The sequence below is a fragment of the Candoia aspera genome, chromosome 7 (assembly GCF_035149785.1).
Source record: "Candoia aspera isolate rCanAsp1 chromosome 7, rCanAsp1.hap2, whole genome shotgun sequence".
NCBI lineage: Eukaryota > Metazoa > Chordata > Lepidosauria > Squamata > Boidae > Candoia > Candoia aspera.
Window position 1 is genome coordinate 10,037,751 of NC_086159.1, and position 24,117 is coordinate 10,061,867.

At 41.8% G+C, this 24,117-nt stretch overlaps 1 protein-coding gene across 1 annotated transcript in view; it reads right to left on the reverse strand.

Moving 5' to 3' along the window:
• Window positions 1-17,249: 17,249 nt before the first annotated feature.
• Window positions 17,250-24,117, reverse strand: part of SOX5 (SRY-box transcription factor 5) — a 412,396-nt gene continuing 405,528 nt past the window's right edge. The window contains exon 14 of the mRNA XM_063308662.1: window positions 17,250-19,585. Coding sequence (XP_063164732.1) covers window positions 19,279-19,585 — 307 coding nt within the window. The 3' untranslated portion in view covers window positions 17,250-19,278. The remainder of the gene's footprint in view (window positions 19,586-24,117) is intronic.

The window sequence follows — 24,117 nt, forward strand, 5'->3', positions numbered from 1 at the left end:
TGACTGGAAACACTTTGTGGACTTTTTGCTGAAGGAAGAAAAATGTAATAGTATAATAAAATATGATGGATAAACAGTTAGGAAAGAGCCATGGAACACTGTTTTTATATATGATAACTGCAGCAAGATTATTTTATGCACAAAGATGGAAAGATATGGTGATATCTACAATAGAGGAATGGTTGGTGAAGATGACAGAACTTTCTGAAATGGTTGACTTGTTTGATTAGAGGAAAGACAATATCTACATTTATTGGTGACTGGAAACCCCTTATGGACTTTTTGCATAAAAAAGAAAAAATGAACTTGTGATTTATGGTTTTGATGATTAAACAGGATAGACTATAGAAAGAAGAGAGTCATGATGTAACCTTAGAGAGAGAGGTTAAAATAGAATTGTATTTATAACAGCTGTGAAGAAGATTGGAAGCCATTTCTTTATATCTTTTTTAATATCTTCTTTTTTCTACTTATCTTCTACTTTCTTTTTGCACTTTTAGCTTTTTTCTTTTATTTCTCCCTTTCTCTTTCTTCTTTATTATTCTTCTTTAGTTTGTATTAGTTCTTACTATTGTTGTTAGTTCAAAAATTCAAAATTCATTCCAATACTGACAATAATCCAGGCCTTGCTACTGCATCTTGATCAAATTGTGAAATCAAGTGATGTTTAGGTAATCTGGAGCCTTCCCTTAATAATTTAAATGGTCTAAAAACTTGAATGGCAATATAATGATCTAAAGTATGAATGCTTCTACATGCCCATAAGTTCAAGAAAGAGAGGTGGGGTGGTGAGTTATTTGTAATGTTCAACTGGGAATGTCCCAAATATACATTTGTTATGCAATTAAAGATCATAATTATACTTCTACCCCAACGTTTTCCATTTAGGGTTTTATTTGTTTATTTATTTATTTCTCACATGTCTTCACTGCCCATCTCGCCAAGTGACTCTGGGCAGTTTACAATTCAATTAAAATAACAAGAGATTAAAAGCATAAAAGCAAGTGCATCATATAAATATAAAATATAAAATCCAAGATGGACAAACAAACCATCTTGATAAAATTCCTCGGGGCTGCATCATGGCACCAACCACCCCCATGACTGACTATTCCCCCTCCCGCCCCAAGTGAGGTGGCAAAGCCAGGTTTTCACTCCCTTTCAGAAGGCCGGGAGAGTGGGGGCCTGCCTCACCTCTGGGGGTAGCGTGTTCCATGGGGGGGGCACGGCAAAGAAGGCCCTCCTCCTGGACCCTGCCAATTGACAATCTCTCATGGACAGGGTCCGTAACATGCCTTCTCTGCCTGACTGGGTGGGACAGGTTGATGTAATGGGGGTGAGGCAGTCGCTCAGGTAGCCCAGCCCCATGCCATGTAGGGCTTTAAAGATGATAGCCAACACCTTGAATTGGACTCAGAAGCCAATTGGTACCCAATGCAGCTCATGCAGCAATGGTGTTATATGTGCAATCCTCAGGGCTCCTAAAACTGCTCACATGGCTGCACTCTGCATCAGCTGTAGCTTCTGGATACTCTTCAAGGGTAGCCCCATGTAGAGTGCGTTGCAATAGTCTATATGAGAGGTGACCAGGGCATGAGTGACTGACTGGAGGGCTTCCTGATCCAGGAAGGGGAGTAGCTGGTGCACAACACAAAGTTGGGCAAAAGCTCCCCTGGCCATGGCTGCCACCTGCTCTTTGAGCAGGAGTTGTGAGTCTAGGAGAACCCCCAGGTTCTGCACCAGATCTGACTGGGGCAGTGCAACCCCATCCAGAACCAAAGACCGTAAGTTCCCGGATGCCAAGGAGCCCCCAACCCACAGCCACTCCATCTTACTAGGTTTCAGCTGAAGCCTGCTGTTCCCCATCTAGACCCCTACAGCCCCCAGGCGCCAAGAGAGGGCAGTCACAGCCTCACTTACCTCACTTGGGATGGAGATATACAACTGAGTATCATCAGCATATTGATGATACCTCACCCCATGGTGATGGATGATCTCACCCAGCAGTTTCATGTAGTTGTTGAAAAGGAGCAGAGAGAGAACCAAGCCCTGCTGCACCCCACAGAGGAGGGGTCGTGGGCCAGATTTCTCGCTCCCTATCAACACCGGCCCTGGAGGAAGGAGGTGAACCAGCGCAAAACCACACCACCCACCCCAATCCCTGAGTCAACCCAAAAGGATACCATGGTCAATGGTATCGAAAGCCACTGAGAGGTCAAGAAGAGCCAGGATGGATACACTGCCCCCATCCCGCTCCCACCAGAGATCATCCATAAGTGTGACCAAAGCTGTTTCTATCCCATATCTGGGCCTGAAACCCAACTGAAAAGGGTCCAGATAATCCATTTCATCCAGGATCCTTTGGAGCTGCAATGCCACCACTTTCTCAACCACCTTCCCTAAAAAGGGGAGGTGGGAGACTGGATGAAAATTGTCCAGTATAGTGGGATTCAGCAGTAGTTTCTTGAGGAGGGGGTGCACCAGGGCCTCTTTAAAGGTTGTCGGAAAGACTCCCTCCATCAAGGATGAATTCACCATCACCTGGATCATCACCCACCCACACGTCACCTCCTGAGCTGCCTTCACCAGCCAGAAGGGGCATAGATCTAATTGGCAAGTGGTGGCATTTACAGTCTGGAGGGCCCTGTCTACTTCCTCAGGCTCAACAGGATCAAACTGTTCCCAGATAACCAGGTAAGTACGTTCCCCAGGGATCCAACTTGGCACAAATCTGAGTGATTTTATCCTCCAGATGCCTGGAAAACTCATCTGCGTGGCCCTGTAAGTGGGTTACTGGACCTACCTTCCCCAGTAGGGATCGGGTGATGTTAAACAGGGCTGCTGGGCAGCATTCTGTGGATGCAGTAAGAGCGAAGAACTATTGATGTTTCACAGCTCTTACTGCCATAAGGTAGGCCTTGATAGTGGCTGTAGCCTGTGTTTGGTTGGATTTGGTCCTTGTCTTCCTCCAGCAGTGTGCTAGGCATCTCTTAATCCTCTTCAGAACCCTCAGCTTCTCCGTAAACCACAGGGAGTGTTGGGTTCGATGGGAAAAGAGAAGTCGCACGGGCGTGATTTTTCCAAGGCCCCGGCCACCTGTCATGAGTACTGATGGCGAGCAGGAGGGGGCCTCTATCCAGGGTGGAAAATGCATGTGCAGTACTGAGGAATTAAGCAGCCATTCAAAGAGACACAGATCAGACCCGCCTTAACTTTTGGGGTTTATCTGTCTGGGTTTTTCCCACGCTTCTTCAGTTTGTTAGGATTCTGTTTTATGTAGCAGTAATAAACACTAGAGACCTACTCCTCGTCTCAGCGTGATTTCTTACTGTTAGGACACCACCTATCTATTCCAGGCAGTAGCCAGGGCCTCTGCTGGACCGTGCAGCAGATCCTTGGGTATAGCCCCTAGCTCCCTTTGGAACCCCATCGGGTCCATCAGTTGCTGGGGGTGGACCAATCGAATGGGTCCTGCTTCCCTGCAGCAGGGGGCATCATAAGAGAATCTCAGGGCCAGCAGGGCATGATCGGACCATGACAAAGGGGACAGATTTAACTCTCCCCTCAGATCACATTGCCACTGCTCTGACAAGGAAACCAAGTCTGGTATGAGGCCACTGTCCTGAGTTGGGTCTTGAATAATCTGAGACAGGCCCATGGCCACCATGGTGGCCCTGAACCCCCGAGCTGCCTCTGAGGCATGCTCCAGGGATGGCAGGTTGAAGTCCCCCAGAACCATAAGCCTGGGGAACTCCACTGCCAACCCCAAGACAGCCTCCAGCAGCTCAGGCAGGGAGGCTGCTACGCAGCAGGGAGGTACAAAAGCATCAATCCCAACTGTTCTCGGGAGCCCAACTTCAGGAACAGGGTCTCACAAACGGCCACTTGTGGAGCAGCATCCCTGAAGGCCATCAGAGATTCCTGAATGACAACCAGCACCCCTTCTCCCCTGCCATGGAATCTCAGCTGGTGCCATACCATATACCCAGCTGGGCACATTTCTGAGACAGATACACCTCCTTCAGGGCCCAGCCAGGTCTCGGTAATACACGCCAGGTCTGCCCCCTCCTCAGTGATCAAATCACATATAAGGGGGGCCTTGCTGTTAACTGACCTGGCATTCAAGAGCAACAGCCGAAAGGCAGGGCCTCCATAGGTCTGCTGTCCAGGGCCTGGGTCTGAGTGCAGAGGGCTGGAACATGCTACCGGTACCAAACACCACGGGTGTCTTCTCTGAAGACACCCCTGCCCTGTCACAACCTGAATGGAGTAGCCAGCCCTAAATCCCCCAGAGGTGCCATTTTCATTTTCCCCCAATCCTGGCCTTCTGGGTTCCCTGGTTAGGGGTCCCTCCATCCAAGCATACATCAACGGACATACACCAAGCAGCCATGGGGTAGTGACGAGTCCCCCAGCACTTCAGCTCCCACTCTCAGCACTGTGGGAACCCAACCATCACCCCCATGTCTACCATGCCCCCTTCACCAGCCTTTCTCACTATCTGGCAGGGGGCACCCCCCCCACTCCCCCCCCCAACCCTCCCTCAAGGAGGGAGGTTCCCCACGTACATACCTCATCCACTTTCAGGCTCCCTCCCTGTCTCTTACACCAGGGACGGAGTGTCCCACTCATCGCACTGGAGGGACCCTGGCATGGCACTCGGCCCCTCCCTCCAGGGCGCTCACTGGCCCACTCAGGTCTCCACTTCGAGAGCTCGTTTGCCCACTTGCCTTGCTGTGGCTCTTTGTTATGGGCTGCGCTTCTGCTGCCCAGGGAGACTCCGCCCCAGCCTCTGCTGTTCCGAGGGGCCTGTTGGCCACCTCCCCACCAGGCTGCTCCTGTCCACCGTGGTGCCTGACTCCTTACTCTAGCTGGCTCGCTGGCCCACTTGGTTCTTCAGTCAGGGGAGTTTGCCAGCCCACCTGGTTTGGCACGTTATTGGGGCTGGGGGCTCACAGGAGACTTACAGTACCTGGCCACCCTAAGGGTTTGCCATGCCACTCAGCTGCCACGCTGTGCCTCCTCTGCTCCAGGGAGCTCCATCTGGGCCTGTGGACCACCCGCCAGAGGGCTCCATGCTGGGTCTGCTGGGCTGCCCCAAGGGCTTGCCATGCCACCCAACTGCCGCACTGCAGCTCCTGGGTTCGCTGTACTGCCTGGCTGCTATGCCATGCCTGTGCTGTTCCAGGGGGCTCCATCTGGGCCTGCTGGGCCACCCAAAGGGTTCACCGCGCCACCCTGCTGCAGTACTGCACCTCCACTGTTCTGGACAACTCAGTCTGGGCCCACTGGGCCACGCTCCGGGCTCCGGGCTTGTTCTGCTAGGCTGCCCCAAGGGTTCTTCATGGCACTTGGCTGGTGCGCTGTATGCCCTGGGTTTGCTGCAGCTGCCCACGCCACTCAGCTGCAGTGCTGTGCCTCTGCTGCTCTGTTGCTCTGCCGCTTTGGGAGCTCTGGGGGGTTCCAGGAGGTTCCATCTGGCTCCTCCAGCTCCTCCAACCCCTGATGCATTGACCATGGGACACCCCCAGACATCCCCCCAAGACCACCAACCAGTAAGAGGGGGTGAGGAGGGGTCTTCAGGCACCTAACAGGCATCCCCCTTAACCCGGCAGCTGGTGTCGGCTCCTGGTAGCCATCTTGGAAGGTTATAATTAATGTAAGGAATGCAATGGAACTATGGGTAAAAATGGATCCAAGTCCCTGTCATCATGTCAAAGGGATTACATAATATCTTTCTAGTTGTGGCCATAGTGCCTCTTGAACTTGGTCCTTTATTGAACTTGGTCACTTTCCATAGAGAAATTTAAATCCAAATATATTTCCCATGATAAACCTGAATGTCATAGCTATAATTTAGATAAAATCTAGGACTTTGTCTTTCCCACAGAAAATGTCTTAATATATTAACAATCTGCTTAAAATAATTTAAAGGTATTAGCATATGAATATCTCTCAGTAAATACATCACGCTTGAAGTAATATTCCTTCATTTTCTTTTCTATAAGTTCCATCAGTGGGTTTGTTAATCATCTACTGATGCTGATTTTTATTGGTGATTTAAAGAGAGAGATAATTATATTCATAAATTAAGAAAGTTTCATTTCAATAATTATTCACAAATATTGTTTTAAAATATCAAGCAACAAGTAAAATCCCAAATTTTATAATTTCCATAGAAACATTATAGTATCAGAAGTCTACAAAATTTACTCCATTTAATTGAATAACCTATTGAATTATCAAACTGTTGCACAATATTAGAACATTTTGGGATAGGAAATATATAATTATCAATCAGACATAATATATCTTCAGCATATAATTGTTCGTATTTAACTCCAGCCATTGTTGTCTTCAAATGTCTTCTGCTTGTCAAATAAGGTAGGCTAATGCTGAATGAAAAATAAGATAAGATAAAAAGCAGTCTTTGACACAAGACATCTTGATAAATGAAAAGATTATTCCAATTATAATAACCCTGGAAAGGGAGGGAGAATGCCACATGTTGATCCATATCCCCAAAAGAAGGAAATCCACATTTAGGGAAAACTTGTTCCAAAAATTCAAAGGCCTTTTTCATATTCATTGGAACTACCACCACTAATTACAAGTTTTCTGAATGTGCACCCAGAATATCAATTGGATAACTAATACAATCAGATGCTTGGCAAACTATTATAAAACCAAGATTGTACTGGATAGATAATCAAACATAGTATCTTGTTTAACCTATGACCCAAGGTCACTATCTATAGTTTTGAGTCAATTTTTAACAAGGAAATTGGACAACAGCTTAAACTCCGCAGGGTCTTTATCAGCCTCTAAAATCACTATTATATAAGCCTTACTGAAGGAGGTTGGGAAAACGTTTTTTAAAAAGAAATCATTATAGACTCCCAATAATATTGGGCAAGGAACTCAATATACATCTTATAACAGTCAATCAGATAATCATTTGGACCAGGAACATTTCCTGTTTTCATACATTTAAGGATAAATATTATCTCTTGGCAGGATAAAGCAGAGGTAAATAGGCAGATTAGGTTTAAATATAGGATCGGTGCCTCCTGTGTACCACTCACTATTTTACAATCCCTTGTATATCTGTTAGCACCACTAAGTAGTAATAAAAATATGAGCAGCTTGCAGTGCTGAGTGCACATTCCAATGTTGTTCCTACTCCATTGCTAATAGGTCAACACGTGAGGAGGCAAAAGACACAAGAGAGGAGTACGGTGGACCTGTATATTTCTTTTGTGCTAAAATGCCAATGGGACAGTGTTACTGTAGTTCTCCAGAAGTTGCAGTGCAATGTTGTAGCAGCCCAGAAGTTGATGAACTGCAGCATCTAACATCCCCAACCTGTGCCTATAGTGGAACGACCACAGCTGTTGGAAGTTTGAAGCCATCTTCTATTGGCTAGTGGACCATCTGACAGTGGCCGAGAATACTATCTATTTTACTCCCAATGGTTCAAAACCTTTTCAGGTGTTGTATGAAAACAATTTAATAAGGAAATCTTGAATGAGTGATAATGATAACAACTGAGGCAAATTAGGAGGAACATCTCCAGATGTTTAATAGGCTGAAACACTCCTGTTATTAGGACCTAAACATGGAATCAGGGATGAAAAGTATATGGCTTGAAAACTCACAATAGCCTAGACCATCATTACCTTGGTGGAAAAGCAACATCAGAAATATTTGAGGATATTTATGGGAATTAACTTGTATCCATACAGTTATTATCTAGTCTTGGGAGAGTCATTAGAATCAAGCCAGAAGCAAAGTCAAAGAATGAACAACATTTTGAAATATGCACTTCAACGTGGAGTTTGAGAAATCAGGTGGTTCTACATATTCCTTGGCCATAGGGAGGGATAAATGGTAGAAAGGACGAACACCACCACCTAGCCCCAGCCCGCAAATAATCAGGGACATTGATCCCAAGTTTCTTCAAACTAGTGCTGCTTGTAGTATTTACAAGTTAACAGATACACGTCTGAGTGACCAGGCCATATCCATTCTTTATGAATGTATCTTATTGTTTCAACTGGATATAAATATGAATTGGACAGGCGCTCCTTCCGCTTATCTTGGATGCCTTTGAAAGGGCTATAGAAAAAATGGAATTTTAAAACTGCAACTCACTATGCTTAGCTTATATGAATTTGAGTCCGGTATGCAAAGACTGCAATTCTTGAATTACATGGACTTTGGGCATCTAACTTCCTTTTTTTTTTTCCAGGATAGTCGTGTGTGTGGTGTGTGTACATGCATATGGATGTGGAATTGCTGGGATCAGTAGAAAGCTGTACTACTTAAGGGAACCCAACAACCTCTAAGGGAAGCTGATCTGGTCTGACACCCCCTCCCCATTAACCCAAAATGATCTTTGGATAGCAGCATAAATTGCCTTCCTGTTGAAGTAGATGTTTTTCTGGAGCAACATGTATACTCTCTTGCATTTCTGTATCCTTTATTGGTTGTTGTTCTGTCCTGACTTCTATGAATCTCTTAAATCTTGGCCCATGACTCCTGGTTCTCCACTCCCACCTCTAGATGGTTGCCCACAGCTCATCTCACCTTGCAGTCAGGCTTGGTTGATAATGTTTGCCAAGTGGTTGAGCCAAAATGACTTAATACCTGTGGTCATTTTAAATTCAAAAAGAATACCTTCTGCTATCACGGTCAATACTTCTAAATAAGTGAAAGGACTGTGAAATGTGGAGATCTGTCTGTGCCAGTTTCTCAACATTAGCAACTTTAAGGTGTGTGGACTTCAACTCCCAGCATGCTGGCTGGGAAATTCTGGGAGATGAAGTCCACACATCTTAAAGTTGCTAAGGTTGAGAAACACTGGTCTATGCTATGCTGTAATCATCTGATGAAGGCTAGAAATTCCCACTAAACCACAGCTGAAATGGAAAACATCAGATAGAACATGGCACAGAGGGAATTTTGGAAACAGTAATTAAATGGACCAACGTATGTTCTCATTTTCTCCAAAGCTACTTCTGTATTTCTGTAATAGAATGACACATTTTGGCATGAAGAATTTGGAAATGAAACACAGTCTATTTAAAGAACACATTTGCTGTTTTTATTGGTGCCTTGCAGGGCAAATAATACTGAAAAAGGGCAATGAAAAAAAAATTGAGCCCCACTCTCCAACAAACCAGGTTTCTAGCAACCCACATCATTTTTTTTAAAGAGTACATCAACTCTTATCTTTGTTATTTATCGTGGTGTGAATGATAACATAAAACCAAAACATGAAAATATACAACTTATATTACACTATGTGTTATGAACAAAATATAAATCTATAACTCTATGTTATATTTACATAATTCTTTTTCTTTTCTTTTATTAAGTTTCAAGTGAGATGGTAGGGTTGCACACATACTTTGTTTTAAGCTCCAAGCATTTGATTGTCTTTTTCTTCTTCTTTCTTTTTTCCTGCAATTTTTCTTTTTTCCATTTATAATAATAATAACAATAATAACAACAATAATAATAATAATAATTAATTAAAAAAAGTTTGGAGAGATAAGCGCTTTAGAACCAACAGAGCTATGGAAATACATTCACCCGAATTAACAAGCACTGCCAGTGAGACAAGCTTTTGATCCCCCACTAATTTTCTTGATGGATGGTTGAAAAGATATGCAAAACAATTCTAGTATACTCAGTATGCACTGTTGAGCAGGTGATGGTGGTCTCCATTTAAGTTAAGGATGGGAGAGGGGAAAGGGTGTCAAGCTTGCAGGAGCATCTTATTGATGTCTAATTCAGAAGAAAGTCCCATTGAGCCCAAGGAGACTTACTCCTAAATAAGTGCATATTGGACTGAAGTCACAGTCCAGATCTCCCAACCCTACCTCTTCCTCATTGCTTGACAGTGTTGATTACCCAGACAGTAGGGGGAATATGGTAATTTCCTGAAGAAACTTTCTGTCCCACTCTTAGTTCCCTAATCAGGATGATTACCTCTAACTGAAGACATTATCTTGCAAAGAAGAAAGGTTGTACCTGCATGCTATATATATCTGTCCTGTGAGCCTAGCCATTGGCATAGATTGTAATCTTTGAGTTTCCTGCAAAGCCTACAATGATATAGTCAGAAGTCAGAGTGCCTGGTGGCCTGATTCCTGCGTCAGCAATTTATTAATGCAAAAGGGGGCAAACACCAATTGATAGACCAAAGGAAAAAAGAAATGACAATAATGATTTTGTCAATAAAATCATGAAGAAAAAATCCACATACATAAAAATGAACACACACACACACATGTTCAGGGCAGGATTATGCAATACTTTTCACTGTGCATATTACGTGCCTTACATCTGTGGTGGCCCCAATACAGGTTCATGAACACTGCTCCTAACTCTATTTTCCCTTCCAACAGGGTATTTAAACATATCCATGGATTTGGACATGGTGGGTGTTCCCCCTTTAGATGAGTAGGAAGTCCGACTAGGTTGAAAAAGAAACGGCAGGTCAAATCCACCAAACTTACTTAGTTGGAAAAGTAACATGACTGAAACGGCATCCATAAAACAGTTGGAGCACTTTCATTATCCAACTATCCAGACCATCCATAGATACATTCAGGTATAGTGTAACTAGTTAATATGGATAAATCTGGAGAAATTCTCAAGATCCCAGGATCATGGGAGTGGAGTTCACACATAGTCAAGGAAATCTCTTCCATCACATCCAGAATTTGCTTCTCAACCAGGCAATGTAACCCATTCTGGAGAACTGGCCAGAAATGCACACATTTCTAATTTCTCACTTCCTTCTGTGTTACACTACTATTGCATCAATCTTTGCATGTTAATGACAAGAAATCAGATCTACTTCTCTCTTTCATGTGTACAGTTAGAATGTTACAAAGTGGGGTTTTTTTTCTCCAGCCCAGATTTTACTGTACTAAAGAAAAATTCAGGGGCCTTATAATATCCAGCTTTTCTTTGAGGCAAGTGGTGTGAACTGCAAATGGATCCAGAACTAATATTTCTACTTAAAATCAATGAGATAAATGAGTTGCAAATAACTTGAGCTCCACTGAATTCAAGCATGCTTCAGTTTTGCTTTCAAATAGAACCAGACAACAGTAAATTATTTAAGTGGATTTCAGCTTAAAATTAAGTAGCAAGACAGGAAAGAGGATTGAACTATATGGTCATTTTAAAATACTGAACACAGGCCTGACTAAATGGGGCATTCTTTCCTTTTTTTTTGGACACAGGCTTGAGTGACTGGAAAAATACTTTCAAGAACAGTAGTCTTTCACAACATGACTATAAAATTGAAATAAACATGGAATATTTATATGTGGGGGGAATCTGAAAACAGAGATTTGAGTCCTCAAAATTATATTTTTGTCTGATTTCCTCTTGTCTGCAACATTTCCAGATATGAAAGTTCAGAAAAATCTAAACATTATATATATAAAATTGATTGATTTAGAAGCAAAAGTCAGTTGGTACATTTGAAACCATAGTGCAGCCCAAGTTAAGCCTTTCCAACTTATAGATTTTAATAGGAAAATATAAGTATGTGTTCTAATGTTCTCCCAAGAATTCAGGGGGTCTTTAAGAATAATTAATTAGATCATCTATAGGAGTTCGTAAAAAAAAAAAAGTTGAAAATGGAAATGAGAAAACAAAAGTCAGACCTGAATTCTGAAATACTGTGCAAACTGTAAACTTCAGCAGAAATTTTTGTCGAAATCTCTACATCAATCTAGGATTCTAAATGTAACAGCTGGTGGAAAATGTCGATTCTGGGTATGTACTGAATTATGAATACAATTGATCATGAGACTAGAATATTGAAATTACTAAGCACATTTATGGAAGTAAAACCTGGGCATCTTTAAAAAGTGCCAGAAATCCCAAACAAATGAATTATCATGTTTTGGATGATTCTGCAGTAAGAATTCAAGTAGTCTGCATTTTGTCTTTTAAATAAGCATCCTAATCCAGGATGGGTTATTTAACTATCAGCTAAAGGTTTAGTGAACTGAGCAGAATAGCTGTATTTCTGTGGATCAGAACAAATTTGGGGAGGTTAAGGGGGTTTTTTGGACGAACAATTCTCCTACTTTTTTTCCTAACAGTTGTCATTCAGTTTGATGAAAAAGAACTTGGTTTTGAAATTTCTTTCAAAGAAGAAAAATTCCATGAAATTCTCATGGGTGGAGTGTGGTGTTCCTGCAGGGATTTTGTTATGTGATGACTAAGGGTTATTTGGGAATGACCTGCATTCCATTGTACAATACCACTTCAACAGCCTGCAGCCTCCCTTGCTTCCCACATTAAGTCCAAAGGAAAGGCAAAAGAAAGATAGCAGACCGGACGACCTTCTGTTGGCCCTTTTCAAAGTGAGTATCTACAGAGGCCTCTGAGTGAAGGAACAATGAGTAACAGAAAACACCACCACCAACAGCACCCTCTGCCACCTTGGACAATACAATACACTCAAAAATGTCACTGGGAGAAGTATAAAAGACATTGCCAAACAACCTGAGAATAAGGCTAAAAATAATTTTTAAAGTTCCTCTTTTGCAAGACAGATTGGTTTTTAAGAAACCGCAAGACAGATGTAAGCACATAATTAGATGACAATGAGATACAGAGAAGAGAGAGAGAGAGAGGGAGAGGGAGAGAGAGAGAGAGAAGACACAACTGCAAAAAACAAATACAGCAACGGTCTCATAAGCTACTATTACAAGCATCCTCTGTTTTACAAGTTGAGAATTCATTTGAATCCAGGCTTAGTGAATTCACTCATTCAAAAAGGAGGAACTAAACAGTTCACCCTTATTAAACCATGTCTTTAAATAGACACTATTGTCGGGTTGCCATTAATTCTAGGGGATAAGTTTTTGCTAAGAGAAGCTTACAATTGTACTGAGTATAATTATTTTCAACTTTAAAAGACATGTGATGTCAGAGGCTTCCACAGGGACAATAAATGTTCATCTCATTCGGATTATGTTACCAAAAAAAAAAAAAAAGGTCTATAAAAGTGTGCTGTAAGAAGGTTAAAGACAATTTTGTTTGTGGGGAAAAAAAAGTAATGAAAAAGGGTCTGCTGCAAAAACCAAACTCTGAAACGTTGTCACTGAGAAATCGACCCCCCATCCATGCAATAATGAGAAGATTTGATTACTCAACGAATTAAAGGCTGAAATAATAATTGTTAGTGACCCTTTGCGGATTAATACAGCAGAATGAAGATGTTCAGGTATTTAACGATCCTATTTTGCAAATACAAAGCAACGTGTATGGGGAAAAACTTGTATGGGGGGTGGGGACAGGGAAAAATGCATTCCACGGTGTACTCTATAATAATGCATTAAAGTTAGAGAATCTGGTGGTTTGAAATATTGTATGTCCCATTTTTGCTTTTGTTCAGCAAAAAAGCCATGTAACATCAGAAGATAGATGCCTCACCAGCTGGTCCTGATCCAGCTTAAGTTAGACTAATTACAGTTAGTCTACCAAATTCAGTGGGTTCGACTATGGAGCAGACATTATTTGTTATTGTCACAATTTACCTGTTCCACTGGTTTCAGTGGGCTATGCAGTGCTTCTTTCCTCAGAATCATGTCCCACTGTGCTCCACGGGACTTAAAGGTGATTGACCACAATATAGTAGCTTTCATCATGATAAATTCTAGCTGAATCAAGACCACTGGCATGAAAAAGTAAACTCCTAATGCCAACATAATAATAATTTATACAACTTGCAGCCAAACAAGAGGAGAAGATTTTGAAAAGGATCAAGGGTTGAAAAGCAGAACAATGCAGAACTTGGACTCCTTATTTTCACTGACTGAGCACAAACTAGCCAAAACTAAGTCACTTTAAATTCTCTTGATTGTCTTGGGGAATTTTAACTTCTCCACTGTGGCCAGGATAATGCTCAAAGAATCTTGCCATTCTTTGACTTAAAAAATCTCTATACCTGATCAAGGTGCTTGTTTTTTGGTTCAGATAAGATAGCCATCCCTCCATGCAGAAACTGACATGACACCATGGTGCAGATCCCTCCTTCTGGTTTACAAACATGGATTCACTCTGTTGGGATAGGATGATAGTATCTGAGTGTAAAATAATTTCTAGCTGCAAGGGAATGTCCAATATTTGTTGCATCTCTCTGTCTTATTGCTATCACTTTACAAAGTCAGTTTGCTTGGGTACACTTCTGAGCATAAAAAAAAACAATTAAAGTGCTTTCCCAATTGAAAAAGGGAAAACTTGTCTTATTAAACTCACAAGGGGAGAAGATGGATTTTATTTGTTTCTCAGAGACTGGTTCTCATTCCTGCAAAATTTTTTACATGCTTGCAAACGAGAGGCCTCACTGAACAACACTGCATTTCTTTTTCAGCAGGATGATTATGGTGAATCTCTCTCTCTCTCTCTCATCTATCTCCTGCCAGTCCTTGCTCAATATGATGAAAGTGAATTTGCTGTAAAATTTGTTTTCAAAGGAGAAAAGAACAGTTGGAAATGTCAGTGAAGGGAGAATGGTGTATTTGCTTTTAAATTAGTCTATGAGATGTCTAAAGAGTATGTGAGATCATCCTGACTTTCCTTACACAAGCATCTCTCTGCAGCCACCCTGGCTTCTCCAACTTTCGTTCAGTCTCAAGAGAAGCTATTAAAAAAGAATTTCCTCCCTTTGGTCCTTTTTAGCTCGGGAAGTGTGGATATAGCAAGAAGCTTTTGGATCATAGAAAGAGGTAGCAGAAAACCACTTCGATGGTGGCATTCTTCAGCACCTCCAGTAATCAAATAAGCTCCAACTTTCTCCAGCAGGAGAAATTCTCAGTTACGCAGAGAAGAATATAATAAAAGAAATAGAACAAAACTTTTTGAGAAATTGCAAGGAGGAATTTGGTGCCGCATTAGTTAGGACCACAAAACATTGCAGCTGTTTAGTGTTTTGCATCACAGGCATAGCCAAAATTACATATTCTCATATGTCATGTATTTATGAATTACTCCAGCCTTGTATATTTTGATGGGAGCTGGAGCTAAAATAAAGTATTAAGGTGGAGCAAAGCCACATCATTAACCCCATCTGCCTGTGCAAAATGGTAGAAGTCAAGGGTCTCAAAGAGTCAGAAATATTTTGTTCAGAAAAATTGGGAACCATCTGGTTGAGGGTTTCTTTTTTCCTATAGAAAAAGAGAACAAAATGTTCAGTTTTCACATTATACATTTATAATATATATTGAAAGGCTCAAGAGTATGTTTAATAATCCAAACCAAGTGATCAGAGGAAAGATGTGATCGATTTTAAGTCTCTTATAATTCATTCTGGACTTGATGGCCCATCATTATTTTAATTTTTTTAAAGTGATGAATGGGCCATGGTGAAGTTCCAGCTATTTTCTTAAGTATATATCAAAAGGAGGAAAGGATATATTCGTTTTTAAAATACCTTAACAGCTGTACTTATTCTTATTTATGGTAACTGCCAAATCCAAAATAATGTAGAAAAAGAGAAATAAATTATGCATAATTTACTAGCTGGAACTGCTGACCATATTGTTTGTATATTATTCTATGCACTTTTACAACATTAGTATGAAGAAGCCGTTCAGCTGAAAAAGAAAAATGCGCACAATGATGAAATACAACCATAACAAGACATCACAATTGTGATGCTCTATTCCAGACAGAATCCTAGAACAAGTCTGGGATAAACGGGAAAGGTTTTGCTTAAGGAACCACTAGAACTGTGCCAATATGGTGCCAAAGTAGGGGTGGAATCTCACCATTGTCCGAGAAAATCTGTCACTGCCTACATTTATAGGATGCCAGCATTTTCACCTGTACAGAAAAGACTGGGCAACCTATAAGACGTAAACCTAAACATAAATTCTGCAGTTCTTAGATACAGTGCAGACCAAATTTATTTTCTAATTTCCCACTTACCCATCATTAATTCTATTGATGCTTATTCAGAAATAAGAATAAGCCACTGCTCCTCATTTATTAAATGGGTTTAGGATGGTAGGTTTAGCCTGCTCTTTGTGCAACATGCATCCCCCTCACTGCCTCTCATTGACTGCTTTTAATATTATTCTGCAGCTGTCCTCAACCTCTGAGATCCACTGGGCATTGATCGCTTATATGGAAAAAAATAGCTTTCCAACTATAAAGGCATCTCTCACTTTTTAAAAGCAAATGAATGTTGGGATTCTCAAAAACCTTCTTTGGAATGCTGCATTTTCCCATATTCAGTATACATGCAGATTTATACTTGCAATAGACCAATTAAAATGGTCTGAAGGATGGGAAAACAAAGCTGCATTTCCTATCTCCCTTACATCTATCAGCAGTTTGGTTTATAAGACTGGGCATGGGCAGCTGCAATCCTTAGTCCTGTGGTCATCAAACTGCTACAGTGCAGGCTGACCTCCTGAGGCCAACGTCTTTCCATTTAGTTGATACACTATCACTGATTTTATTTTGGTTCATACATTCATCTTGGGGGGGGGGAGGGAGAGAGAGAGAGAGAGAGAAAAGAAAATAAGAAGAACTAAACCCACTTATTTCAAAGTTCTTTCCATCTTCATCCCAACAAACAGCTGAAGTTCACACAAGTTAACATGCAACAGACCCTGGCAGCAGATTGTGTTTCATTCATTCTAATGTAACCAAAAAATTATGACTATGCACACCAAAGTTCCTCCAGTATTGGAATGAATGAGGTAGTAATTGGGCCAGGAAATCTTGCATGTTAGTAGGGACCTTTGAGCAGGAGATACATCTAAACAGGGGAATCAGTATCTGACATACAAATACTTAGACTTGGTTGGTTTGTGAAGCATATTATTGTGGCTAGCAGAACTTCCCTTAAACCCCCAAAGTAGCACCCGATGACATGGGGGTATCTCCTACATATGGCTAGCCCTTCTATTCAAAGCCCTACTTCATACCACGGGAGACAGGTCTAAAGCTTCAGCTTCTGCACTCATAGCAACATGTGAAAAGCAAGAAGACAGACACATTGGGTGAATCACTCGTATGCCCCATGTGATCTCCACAAATCACACAAAACGTTATTGGTGTGATATTAAGACATTGACTCAGCTCCCATCATATAAAAGATGTAACTCTTGGTCTGAAAATTTGGACAGAAGGCTTTGCCAATCCTTTTCCTTCCAGTGACCTTATTAGGAAGCTGGTTCTTCCTTTCCCCCCCCCCCCTTCTTCTGTAAAAATCTATGTTTCTATACCTAGCTATTTGCAGAGTAAATTACAATGCCATACAGACTCAGACTTTTTGGGAATACAATCCAGTTACTCAATTTCCCTCTCACAATTGTCTCTTTTTTTCCCTTATTAGTACCATTGACACACAATACATGCACATACACACACACAAATCCAAAGTCATTGCACACACACACACACCTCGTTCTCTCTTTGATTCACTTGAGAATGGCTCCTACAGTTTCCATTCAAATACATTAAAAAAAAGCAACAATAACTAACCTTACCAGCTGCTGGCAGTGGACTTCTTCAAGGGATTGTCTAAGATACAATACTGCCCTAATTTAAGACTGAAGACAATATGAAAGAAAGAAAATCAAGACAACCAATGAGAAAAGAAAACATGAAATGGAAATAATTTCTCACATTAGTACAGATTTGGCACTTGCTCCAAACTTGGTCTGGTGTGCAATTGGTGAAAGGGTGAATGTAGGACCTGCCTAGAAAGGAAGGGGCTGGTTGGCCAGTGGGTTGGGGTGGCTACAACAGAGATACATATCATGTCTAACTGCAGCCAATGTAGTAGAATTTGCTCAGTAAATGCTCAAGGCTGAGGAGAGATCAGAGTGGGAAGAGGCTAGGAAATCCTGATTTTGGGACCTGATGACTTGAAGGACCCTTCGAAGGATGTGGATAGAACAATAAGGAAGGACAGATATATAGCCAACTGATTGCATTTTGGATGATTAATTTATGTCTTTCTCTTTGAAAAGACCCTGGACCATAAACTTTATTTGCAAAAGGGCTGACAATCAGAATTTTGGAGAGGTTGAGAACCCACTGTCTACTAGACCAAGATACAAAGGTCTAGATGAGGACTGGGCAATCTTTGTTCTGTCAAGAGCTACATTCCCTCAGGAGTAATCAGCTAGGAGGGCCACACTGCTGGCAACAGGTAGGGCCAGAGCCCAAAGTAGTTACTACCCATTTTTTTTGATACCTCCTTGTCTTGTCTCATGCCGAGAGCTCTAGGCAACGGGCAGGCCATTCTTAGTACTGGATTCAGGAGCTCTGAAAGTAGACTGAGGGTCCATTCCTGTTCTAAAAGGATGGGTGGCCTGACCTGACAATAAGGTACTTTCATAAGATCAAAGGTCTGGACTGTAAATGATATAACTAATGCAAACATTTATTGCATCCTGCACAGTATCCCATTGGCACTGGTATAAGACACCAAAGGCTCTCAGCAGGTCCTAAATGTTTGATCTCCAGCATGTTGATTCTCCCACATAATAATCCTTAGGATCTCTTCCCTGCTGCTGAGCAACTATGACTCAAATTCTTTATGGGTCCAACCTGGCTTGGTCCCTGCATTCCAGCCAGATGCATAACGTGCTTTCAAGTCTAATTCTGGAAGGGTGGAAGAAAAGGTGGTGGAAAAATGGGGGCGGGGAGAGGGAGAAATTAAAAGAATTGTATCATTTCTTACCCCCTTCATTGGATGCATTATCTCTCCCAACCCCACCCTAAAATCTTAATTTTTCTTTAAATTGTACACAAAACAACAGAACACATTCACAAGCCACTTGTTGGCACTGTGTACCTGAGTGAGAATTTTCTAGAACATTATAGAACAAATAGCCATAAAGTTTATTTGAAAAAAAAATAATAAAAGGTCAAACGGGTAAGACTTCAGTGCTTGGGTATAGCAGCTGAATTACTGGCATTATGTTACCCATAGCTTATTTTTGTCCTTTTTTTCTTTGTCATCACTGACTTCCTTGATAGGGTTTCTTCCTCTGAGCCTTTGTCTTTTTTTAGAATTTCTTTCTTGCTTTTCCGAAGTTTTCAATGCAGGCTGATATCTGATGATCAGCTGATGTCCCAACTAGTTAAGACTAAAGAGTTTTAAGTAACAGTCAGTGTATGAGGATTAAGTTCATGTGCTTGGCCACTGGGTAAGAAACCAGACGGGGCTCTCCGTTAAAGTCCTCCAAGGTCAAAACCAAGAATGGGAACCCCTTATCAGTTGGCTTGCCCTGCAATGTGGTTTTCACTATCACTGCCGTAGTCCACATCGGGGTCATCGTCTTCATCCTCATCATCTTCATACATTTCACCATTGATGTCCTCGGTCTGAATCTCCTCTTTGACATGGGAAGTCTCCTCACTTTTGATGCCGTAAGTGCTCTGGATAATGGGCATCCCAGGCTCTGGGCTACTAGATACACTTGAATGCTCTGAGGGAAGATGTGGGGAGGACATTCCTGTCATGGCAATTGCTCCTGGGTAGACGACACCAGCTGTTGCAATAGGAATCTGTGCTTGCTGTCTGTGGGTGGTAAAGGAAAACAGGCATGAAAAGTAGTTGAATATGGAACAGGGTGTGCTCTTCAAAGTGGTTCTTCTCTTTCCCATGTTTTAGAGTAGAGGTAGAACTTCTTCAGATGTTGCTGGAGGACAATTCCCAACAGCTCCACTTAGCATGGCCAATGGCGAGAGATGCCAGGTTTATTTATTTATTTATTTATTTATTTAGAAAAAATAAATATATTTGTAGTTCAGCAACATCTGGAGAGCCACATGTTCTCCATCTCTTTCTTTCTTTCTTTCTTTCTTTCTTTCTTTCTTTCTTTCTTTCTTTCTTTCTTTCTTTCTTTCTTACTCATTCATTCAATCATTCAATCAATTTGTATAGCTGGCCCGTCAACATGCAACTCATTTTGGGATCATAACTGACCCTTCCCCCCTTTTTCCCCATGTAGCATACAGTAATAAGACGTAAAATCCCCAATAACTGCCTATGCAAATTGAATGAAGGAAAGAAAGATACTGCGCAGTCAAATGGTTGGAGACTCAGATCCACACATATGGTGGGAACTCTCTGTTCAACAACGCTGTAGCCATCTTGCATGGACTCTGCTGTAATATATAAGAGAATCCCTCGTTCTGTACTCTAAAAGCTTTGTAGAGATACTTTTATAAAACCATAAGGAAAAAGTGCAGGAGGAAAGCATTGGATATTGTATATGGTGGGAGACAAGATTATACAGGTGGGCTTGTGTATCACAGATTTAGCACTCTAGTTCTTATAGCTGTTTATTCAAAAATGCCACTGAATGGAAGGGATAGGATTGAAGTTGCATTGTTGATTTTACTGGGGCTGATCTCTCTCTTCCTCTCTTTCTGTGTGTGCATGTTTCAGTTAGCTCTGCAAACAGGGACTTGTGTTTAGTTAGCGGCTCCTTGATCATAACTGGTTTGATTTTTGTGTCCCACTTCAGCCTGTAACTAATTCAGAAGAGTTCAAGGCAAACACAGCTAAGACACGGAGGGAGAGAGAGACCAGAAGAAAACAGCTAATCACTTGAATAAACCTATTGCAAATTGCCTCATTCAAATCACTGCAGTCAATCTGATTTGTTAATAAAGGCCATTGATCCAGCAAGTCTTTTAAATAACAGAAAATCTCTGAATGCAAAAGCAGACGCCTTGAGAGCGCGTGGCTGCAACCTGTTGCATGGCCTTGGTCCTCTCATTTGAGCTTAAAATATTCTTTTCTAAAACATTCTATACCTGCCACATGGCATATTTCTATTTCTTATTTCATGGAACAGGGGAAAAAAAAAAGGAAGCTATATCCATCTGTTAGTAATCACAGTGACATCAGAATAACATCCTATACTTTATGACATCATTACACAAATGACATAATGGTGACATAAATGGCATCACTTGCCCCCATTTGCAGGTATCTTTGACAGAGGCTAAAATGCTTGGCTTTTAAGCCCCCCCCCCTCCTGTTTGTTAATCACACCTACACACATGTAAACATACACAACCAAACACACACATGGATATTTCTCAGTTGTGATGGCATAATCCATCCCATCAGGTCCAATGCCTGCTTACAGGAGAACCTTTCTGGGGCACAAGAGACTCCTATTTTATCTTCCTCAAAACCAAACCAGATAAGCATATTCATTCCATGTGCTTTTGTTATGTAAACAGCAGCATTGCAGAACCCTTTACAACTGTACAGGGGGAGGCAGAAAATTGAACCCTTTCTCCCCATACCAGGGACCTGACAACAAATACCTCTCCAAGGCTATTGCCTGCATCTAAGGAAAGTTTTGATTTCTAATGATATCAATCTAACTGAAGAGCTTATCAGAGACCCTGAAGAAGCCACAGTTGGCCAGGCCTATAACTAGCCCAGAAGTTTAGCAGGACACCTAACAAAAAGTTGATGCCATTTTTAAAAGAAACTTGTAGTTATTAGTCTTTGTTATGAAATATTTAGGGAAGCAGAGGACATTTAGGACTTCTCTTCCCCACTTTCCCAGCTACAGGCATATACTGGACTAGATACCTCCAGGATCTGACTCAATATATAAAGTAGTTTTGTTTCTCACATGAAGATCCTGAGATAGACTCACAACTGCCTGCACTGCCACATTCTGGACCAGCTGCCGCTTCTGAGTGGGTTTCAAAGGCAGCCCCATGTACAGTGTATTGCAATAGTACACATGTGCAGTAATTAAGGTGTAATAGATGTGAGAAGGGCTTCCCGGTCCAGTAGTGAAGATGAATCTGGCAAAAAAAAAAAAAAAAAACCCATCCCCCAGTCATAGCTGCCACCAGCTCTTCAAGCTAAAGCTGAAAGTTGAGAATGATCCTAAATCGCACACTAGCTGTGATCAGCAGGAGTGCCACCGCATTCAGAACTAAAGATGGAAATTCCATGGAATTGGAAGACCCAGAAATATACAGCCATTCAGTCTTGTCAGGGTTAAGCTTAAGCCTGTTCTTCCCCATCCTGACCCTAACAACCTTCAGGCACAGGAACAAGATCTTGACATCATCACTTGGCAGGCACGGGTTGAGTCATACAACTGCGTATCATCAGCATATTGGCGATGACCTCTCCCAGAGGCTTCATGTAGAGGTTAAAGAGAAGGGGCAAGTGTGTCAAGCCCCACAAATCAAGGGTTTTAGGCTTGATCTCTTCCCTGCCCCATTAGCACTAACTGGGACCAGCCATGAAGAAAGGATAACCACTACAACACTGGACCTCCCACTGTCATTCCCCACAGACCGTCCAGAAGTATACTATGATCAATGGTATCAAAAACCACTGAGAGATCAAGGAGAACACCACCTCTCTCAAAGTTCTGCCATAGATCATTGGGGAAATCAGGCCTATCCCAACTCCTCCATCTCAGGGAGACGTCCTGACCAATTCTATGCTTGGATGCTGAGCTCCTAAGGCAGAAATGAAGAAAGTGTGCCCAGGACCATATGTGGTTTGCCAATATCCCTTTCATGGCCCCCAGAGCCCATGATGTGTAGAGCCAACAGAGGGGGAAGTTAAGCTATGAGAATACCCCTTTGAGCTCTTTAAATTGCACAACCCAATAGAGCCTACACACTTTGGGAGCATGGCTCTCTCAGCACAGTGTGTAAAGCTTGTTGTGGCCCTCAAGCAGGTGGAAGTTGCACATCCTTGTTCTAACAGAACAGGCTTAACGAGTTACGGGGCCACTCTAGCTATACCTTTCCAAGGTAACATAAGCCTCTGTTTTAAAGCTCTCCTTTTCATATGCTGAAAGCTGGGAAAAACATGCCAGTAGAATGAAGGACTGAGTTATTGTGGGCCTTCTGTAGTCTCTCCTTGAATTCTGGAACTCCAGCTGTATTTCTATCCTGAGAAGTTCCAGGATCCCTGCAAACCTATGAGACTGAGCACTTCTTCTTTTTTTTGCTGATGAACTAATTCCCCTGTGATAATATTGTGTTGAACATGCTTCACATCATAATACCCTCAAAGGCTTGTCCATCTGGAAGGAGAAGCCTCACTGCAAGAGAGAAGAGGAAAGTCTTTAGAGAGCAGCAGATCTGACTGAGAGCAAATCCATACACTGGTCCATTCGGCTGAGCATACAATAAGCTTCTGACTGATCCTGGAAAGCTCTGGGGGCTGTATTGGCTCTCAATTCCTTGCCACATGTCCAAATAACTTGCTTTTTGTCAGCCAAAAGGTGGCTGTTGTTTGTGTATTATTCTAAGACAAACAGAGTGATCTGGGGAATAAGGGATGGACTGTCAGTTATCCCTCTCCTGCCATTGAAACAGAGAAGCAGCGCGTTGGCCATCTGTTCCAAAAGCACCGCCTCTCTGGATCAGGACCATGAGATGGACATTGTCTTTCCTTCTTAATACCTGTGGGAGAGGTACTTCTTTTTTCTTCGGCCCTTTTTCTTTCTCAGGACTAGATTTGGCTGTTGAGGGACACATTTGAAAAAGGAGGTTGGGCCCGGATGAGAACTGACCTTGATTTCATTTCACTGAGAGCAAATCAAATAAATATAGTAAACATAATTACATCACATGTGTAAAAATAATTCTCCACTTCTGTGTTGTGACATTAGAATCCAGTGGAAGGAACTTGGGTTGGGCATCTGTGGTTGCTGGTGACCATACAGTAGATTCCTGGAGCCTCAGTTTGTAAACTACACCCTAAGGGATGATGGCAAAGATCATCAGAAGGTTAGCCTGGCTACGAGAAAGGAAGGACATGTTTTCTTCTTTACTGCAACTTCTCCATTACAGTAATCCGTTGCTGATTGGATTGGAGAATATACCTTATTGAAGGATTCCCCACAAACATCAACCAGCAAATAAAATGAAAATAAAGTTTTAAAAAATCCCTGCATGTAGAAATCTGTCAGATGAAATTGAATTTTATACATGCAGAAGGTGGTTTGGCTAGATGAACCTCACTAATTCAGCTTTACCACCTCTGAGAATTAGACCTGAATGTCCTTGAAATCAAAAGCAGTGTGAAATCGACCAGATAAATGT